The 6,736-nt window shown below is 37.1% G+C and overlaps 1 protein-coding gene across 3 annotated transcripts; it reads left to right on the top strand.

Moving 5' to 3' along the window:
- Window positions 1-3,102: 3,102 nt before the first annotated feature.
- Window positions 3,103-6,736, top strand: LOC120486008 (extracellular calcium-sensing receptor-like). 3 transcript variants are annotated; one of them, XM_089116641.1, is made up of 7 exons: window positions 3,103-3,326; window positions 3,491-3,779; window positions 3,867-3,954; window positions 4,240-4,622; window positions 4,695-4,922; window positions 5,549-5,672; window positions 5,823-6,736. In XM_089116641.1, the coding sequence occupies exons 1-7, from the start codon at window positions 3,109-3,111 to the stop codon at window positions 6,734-6,736; spliced, it is 2,244 nt and encodes a 747-aa protein (XP_088972767.1). In that variant the 5' UTR covers window positions 3,103-3,108. The 3 variants fall into 3 exon arrangements, with proteins under 3 accessions (XP_088972767.1, XP_088972766.1, XP_039537778.2); XM_089116640.1 differs by having other exon boundaries at window positions 3,118-3,326; window positions 3,867-4,622; window positions 5,552-5,672; XM_039681844.2 differs by having other exon boundaries at window positions 3,118-3,326; window positions 3,867-4,622.

The following is a 6,736-nucleotide window of genomic DNA, read 5'->3' as shown; positions in this document are numbered from 1 at the left end:
ATGGCTTGTGGAGTGAAGAAGTCTCTTGGCTCCGAAGCGAAAACATACTGCGGTTGCGTTCACTTCCTCCTTTTATACCCACGAGATGGGGCGGAGATACGCTATGCAAATTCCGCAGACCCAAGGCATTTTCATGCCATTGGCTCGTTTTTAAATACTCATAGAGGTTTGGCTTTCTATGCGAAACCCCCATTTTCTGTCATTCCGACGTAACTCGGAGTGACTACGAAAGGGAACTATAGTTAAACCATGGTTACTACAAAAAAAAACATAGTTACTAAAAAAACATGGTTAATTTTTGTAAGGGAGAACATCATGTAAAAGAATAAATCAGAGACGTACTTGAGGTCAACATATTCACATGATGGTTTGAGGTGATCATCATGGAACAGAATAAATTAAAGTTGACTTGAGGTCAACATATTCATATGATGGTCTGAGGACAACATAATGTAACAGAATAAATAAGCTAATTCAACCTTTTCTCTCTGGATCTCACAGTCTGTTAGACCAAGCTGAATGGTCAGTGCGGTGCGCAAATTCTACTTAAAGAGATTTTAGGAAACTTTACTGTAGCACCAGTGCGAGTGTTAACAAACTGTTACATAGGCAGAAAATGACCTTTTTGAATATGGCCACTATTTAGTTTTTTTTTTTTTTTGTAGATATGCACACTATAAAAAATATAAACAGTACTTTCCACTTTCTTTTGTTTGAGCCAGAAAGTAATAGTTTGACTTCGTCATACTTATATTCTGGTCAGAATATGAGTCTGAGACTGCTCCCTAAGGCTTTGATTATGAGGCATGTCTTAACCGAACCAGGAAAAAAAAAAACCTTTGCACTCAATTGGATAGTCGGACAGACCTACAACCAATCAGAGCAACACAGTAAGTCAAATACTTTGCATAGCATAGTTGTCAACAACAGAACTTACTTATTTTAGAAGTAAAATAACGAGTGTTGCTTCTTTCACTTGGTCCTTCAAGAGTGCGACCAAAGGAGAAACCACAACGACCACATGCTTTTCATTACGTCCCATCTTCTTAACTTAGCGACCGTCAGAGCCAGCTGATAAGTTTCACTTTTGCCGAATATCTTTCCGATCGTCAAATGCCTTGATTGCAGTTTTCTGTTTGTCTATTAAAATGAATGCGCTGTCGATTAATTTTAAAAACAGACGCGACAGCGGAATCTATACATCTCAATTCTCCAGCTGCAGTCATCTCTGAGGGAAACCAGTTAGCGCTCGTTGATAACGTGATGATTACGTCCCTGCAGATCATCTGTCCATCATCGTATAAAGCCCGCCCTGACAATCTGATTGGCCCTATCATTTTTTGCCTGGTCATAATCACTCATTAATGGATCAAGTCCAGACCGAACTTCCCGACCAAAAAATGTTGTGGGCGGAGTTCGGGCTGGCATCCAGGCTAAGAAAGTAAACATTGCTGATCAAATATGGCTGGCAACTGGCAATTAACTCTCCAATGTAAATTAATAGGTAAAATCAGGGCGTGCGTGCTGACACACAACAGAAGACTCTAAGGCTGGAGTGACCTCTTCCAGGAGGTGAGGGGGTCCCAATTATATGGGGAGATATGAGGTCATTTACCCTGGGCATTTGTGAGTTAGCATAGATGCACCTGGCACATGGAGGCTTGTCTACATCTGCACCGCTAAGGCCATGTCCACACGAACACGGGTATTTTTATAACGGGAGTTTTTTACAACACTGCAACCGCCGTTTCAGAAAATACTCACCCTGGCAGGGGTTTTAAAAAATGTTCGGTTTTAGTGTCCTGAAACTGCGTTTCCATGTGGACGAACGCCCGAACCACGTAAAAAAAGTCACGGTTATAAAAATACCCGTGTCCGTGTGGACATGGCCTTAGTCTTGTGACAGTTCAATAGTTGTTGTGTTGAGTACAGAGACCCCTAGTGTTGGTATTTCGACACTAGTAACCAAGACATTTCAGCTTGATAGTGACGATATGAAGGACTTACACATTTCATTAACAAAATTCCCATTCTTTGGGGAACATACACTGCCCAGCAAAAAAAATAATCATTGTTTGGATTTAAATAGGCAAATGCTTATGATAGGACCCTTGCAGTGGTTATTATGTTTCTAGCATGTTATATGTTTGGCAACAGTTTTTCTAACCCTATTTGATTAAATGTATAGCTTTTCATTTCTTAAACAACCATGTGGGAAGACACATCATGGTCATATTTCATAATGACAATGTCAAGGTTCATCAGGCTCAAATTGTGAAAGAAAAGTTGGAATTTTTATTAATTTTGTTAGTTTGTTTGTTTAGTTTTCCCAGGCAGTGTAATTCATTCAAAAAAGAGGCTTTGTGTTTAACAAAGTGTATTTTATGAATTAGCATGTAAAAAAATATCCACAAATTGTTCATTCTATGCATGAAACAATCATTTTATACTTACCCTCGCTCACCTTCAGGTAGGTGCTTGGGAGAAAAGAAAAATCAAGCACATACTCATTTTTGAACTAATTATTTCATTGAGATGTGTTTCTCATGCACAGAATGAAGAACAAAAAAAAGTTCCACACACAATCAGTACTTGCAAAAGTATGAAAATAGCTTTATTCAATGTTTCGGTCCTGTGACCTTGAATATGCCTGATGAAGGTCATGGGACTGAAACACTGAATAAAGTTATTTTGATACTTTTGCAAATACTAGTGTGTGGTACATTTTTGTTATTCATTTTGTACATTTCAATGAAACATATTTCAATAAAAGAATTAATACAAAAATGAATCTGTGCTTCCTGTTATGTTGCTTTATAAAAATAAACATAGTTAAACTGCAGGGCCTTCTTGAAAACTTGCAAACACATATATAGTGTAAGTTCATTGCGGTAACATAAATATTTACTAATGCAAAAGTATAATTTCAAGCAACCAAGTGTGACAGTATATAGATAAAAAAATACTAAAACAACATGCAAGACGTGACTCATAACCTACCCTGTGAGGTCAATGGCTACGTTCGTAATCATTCATCCATACTAATTATGTCTATAAAAGTGCCAATACTCTCAAGTAATTTGCATTTGGCAGCCACAGCTGAGCTCAATGTTTAGAATGCTTCTCTTTCTTTACATATTCCTGGTTTTCCATCAACTTCATACCAAGGCGGGAAACAATCTTTGCCGAATGATAGGACAACCTAAGTCCCCGCTGCTTTCTAAGAATGGAGATATAACGATTGGTGCACTTTTTGCAATACACAGCAAAGAAACATTTACTTCATTTCAGTTTACACAAAAACCCCAGCTCCTGTCATGCTCCAGGTTTGTTACATTGGAAGCATTATGTTTTAGATAATGTTTTTAAAAGTTTATGAGTTTTATGAGTTCTGAATGAGTGTCTGAATTTGTTTTTTTAAGCTGAATATTGTATTTTTTACTTTTTTTATTAATTGTTAATTGATCATTGTAGTTTAATGTTTTCACAGTGTGAATTTAAGAGATTTCAGGATGGCTCAAATTATGATTTTTGCAATTGAAGAGATTAACAGAAGTGAAAGTTTGCTCCCAAATGTTTCTATTGGCTATCGGATTTATGATACGTGTGGTTCAAGACTGTCTGCTATGAGTGCAACTATGGGACTGATGAATGGGCCAGAGTTTTCTGCTGAGTATAGATGCAATGGACAGTCTCCTATACATGCTATCATTGGAGAAACTGAGTCTTCTGCTACTGTGATTCTGTCCAGAACTTCAGGACCATTTAAAATTCCAGTGGTAAGGAGTAGTGACACCAGACATTTGACAAAATCACCACACTGATGACTGTTTCAATGTTTGTTTGTTATTTGTTTGTTTTTCTAGATAAGTCCCTCAGCCTCATGTGAATGTCTCAGTAATAGGAAAGAGTACCCCTCATTCTTCAGAACTATTGCTAGTGATTACCACCAAGGCAGAGCACTTGCATACATAGTCAAGCAATTAGGCTGGTCTTGGGTTGGAGCTGTGAACAGTGACAATGACTATGGAAACAATGTTATGGCCATATTTCTGAATACAGCTCAGAAAGAGGGGATTTGTGTAGAGTACTCTGTCAAATTCTACCGAACAGAGACTGAAAAACTAAGAAAAGCGGTCGACACAATTAAAAGAAGCACAGCAAAAGTGATTGTTGCATTTGTTTCACTTATTGAAATGGGCTTACTTATTGATCAGCTAAGTATTCAGAATATTACAGGCTTTCAATTGATTGGAGGGGAGGGATGGGTAACTGCAAAGAGTTTGATCACTCCAAAGAGTTTTCACGTGATGGGAGGGTCACTGGGGTTTGCATTTAGAAAAATCAAAATTGATGAGTTTTCAGATTATGTTATTAAGGCATTTTGGGACACAGCTTTTCCATGCTCACAGATTGAGGGGAATTCTTCTCAGTATCCATTAAGGTGCAGGCAATATGAAGATCTACTTACACTAAAACAAAACAATGAAGATGTGCCTGAACAAAGATATGCAAGCAATGTCTACAAAGCAGTTTATGCAGTGGCTTATTCTCTACACAGTTTATTGAAGTGCAAAGAACAAGAAGGGTGTGTGAAAGGTCTGACAATACAACCAAAACAGGTAAAAAAAAAAAAGAAAGTGTTAATAGCCCATGCCTCAAAAATAATTTACCAAAACTGTCTTTTTCAATAGGTGGTTGAAGCTCTAAAAACAGTCAATTTCACCGTAAAGTTTGGAGATCATGTGTGGTTTGAAAGCAGTGGTGGTGCATTGGCCCATTATGAAGTTGTGAACTGGCAGCAGGACTTAGATGAATCATTCCAGTTTAAACCAGTGGGATACTTTGATGCCTCACTGCCCCCTGACCAGAGCTTTATGCTAAACACTAAAAATATTATTTGGGCTGGAGGACATCTGGAGGTAAATGGAAATCTTGTTGTACTACAGGGTGTGTTTAAATTACAATAAATGTAATATCAGTCGTTTTTTTTAAATAAATAATTGTCCCTTTTATAATAAATAGTTGACAAAAGATACTTTATCATACTACTTGAAAGATACTTCAAGCTCTTCAGCTATTTAAAGTTTAGGGCACAACAGTATAAAAAAACATTCCACTAGCTTCATGTTATGCTTTAACCATGCAAGATCCTGTACTCAATAATATCGACATTCAGTATTTTTTTTTTTCAGAGTCAGTATAAATAACTATGGGTAACACTTTACAATACAGTTTCACTAGTTAGTTAGTTAACTACTTTAGATGACATGAAATATGAACAAGATTCTACAGCATTTATTAATGAAAATGAATGTTAATTTCAACATCTACTAATACATTATTAAAATCTTTCCAATTAAAAATAGGTAATACACTGTGATCTAACATGAACAAACAAAGAATGACTGTATTTTTAACAAAGATTAGGAAATACTGTAAATACTGTTTTGTTCATTGTTAATTTGTGTTCATTAACACATTAACTTATGTTTACTAATGAAACCTTATTGTAAAGAGTTAACTATGTAATGTATTTTCTATGTAGAAGCCAAGGTCTGTCTGCAGTGAGAGCTGTGCTCCAGGCACTAGGAAGGCTGTACAGAAAGGAAGACCTGTCTGCTGTTATGACTGTATTCCATGTGCAGAAGGAGAAATCAGTAATGAGACAGGTAGTATTCAGCCCATCTCACAGTTTCATAGAAAACTATTTAGTTGCTCGTTTTGTGTTCTTCTTTTGCTGTTCAGGATGCAGTATATTGTAAAAGGAGTTCAAAGAAATCATTTTCCCCTAACTATAGTGATCACAACTTCCTTTCCAGATTCAATTAACTGCAAGCAGTGTCCAGGGGAATACTGGTCTAATGCTGAGAAAAATAAATGTGTGTTAAAGGCTGTAGAGTTTCTGTCGTTCACAGAAGTTATGGGTATAGTTCTAGTCTTTTTCTCACTGTTCGGAGTAGGATTAACTGTGCTGGTGGCCATCCTGTTTTACAGCAAGAAGGACACCCCAATAGTAAAAGCCAACAATTCAGAGCTGAGCTTCCTGCTGCTCTTCTCATTGACTCTGTGTTTTCTCTGTTCACTTACTTTTATTGGTCGCCCCACTGAATGGTCATGTATTCTGCGTCACACAGCATTTGGGATTACTTTTGTCCTCTGTATCTCCTGTGTTCTGGGGAAAACATTAGTGGTGTTAATGGCCTTCAAGGCTACACTTCCAGGAAGTAATGTCATGAAATGGTTTGGGCCTTCACAACAACGACTCAGTGTTCTTGCCTTTACACTTGTACAGGTTCTTATCTGTGTGCTTTGGCTAACAATATCTCCTCCATTTCCCTACAAAAATATGAAACATTACAAGGAAAAGATCATTCTTGAGTGCAATCTGGGTTCTACTATAAGTTTCTGGGCTATTCTGTGTTATTTTGGCCTACTAGGTCTCTTGTGTTTCATTTTGGCTTATTTGGCTCGTACGCTGCCTGATAACTTCAATGAAGCCAAATTCATCACATTCAGTATGCTCATATTCTGTGCTGTATGGATCACATTCATCCCAGCTTATGTCAGTTCTCCTGGAAAATTCACTGTAGCTGTGGAGATATTTGCTATTTTAGCCTCAAGCTTTGGTTTACTATTCTGCATATTTGTACCTAAATGTTATATCATTCTATATAAGCCTGAGCAAAATACAAAGGAACATATGATGGGAAAAACAACATATAAGTCCTACTGA

This window comes from Pimephales promelas, chromosome 10 (assembly GCF_988280905.1).
Source record: "Pimephales promelas chromosome 10, fPimPro1.hap1.1, whole genome shotgun sequence".
NCBI classification, from domain to species: Eukaryota; Metazoa; Chordata; class Actinopteri; order Cypriniformes; family Leuciscidae; genus Pimephales; species Pimephales promelas.
This window is presented reverse-complemented; position numbering and strand designations above follow the sequence as displayed.

Coding starts and splice junctions, on each gene's coding strand:
- LOC120486008 (XM_039681844.2), top strand. CDS start 3,118: ATGCTTCTCTTTCTTTACATATTCCTGGTTTTCCATCAACTTCATACC. Junction 3,780..3,866: donor GACCATTTAAAATTCCAGTG/GTAAGGAGTAGT, acceptor TTGTTTTTCTAG/ATAAGTCCCTCAGCCTCATG. Junction 5,673..5,822: donor AGAAATCAGTAATGAGACAG/GTAGTATTCAGC, acceptor CTTCCTTTCCAG/ATTCAATTAACTGCAAGCAG.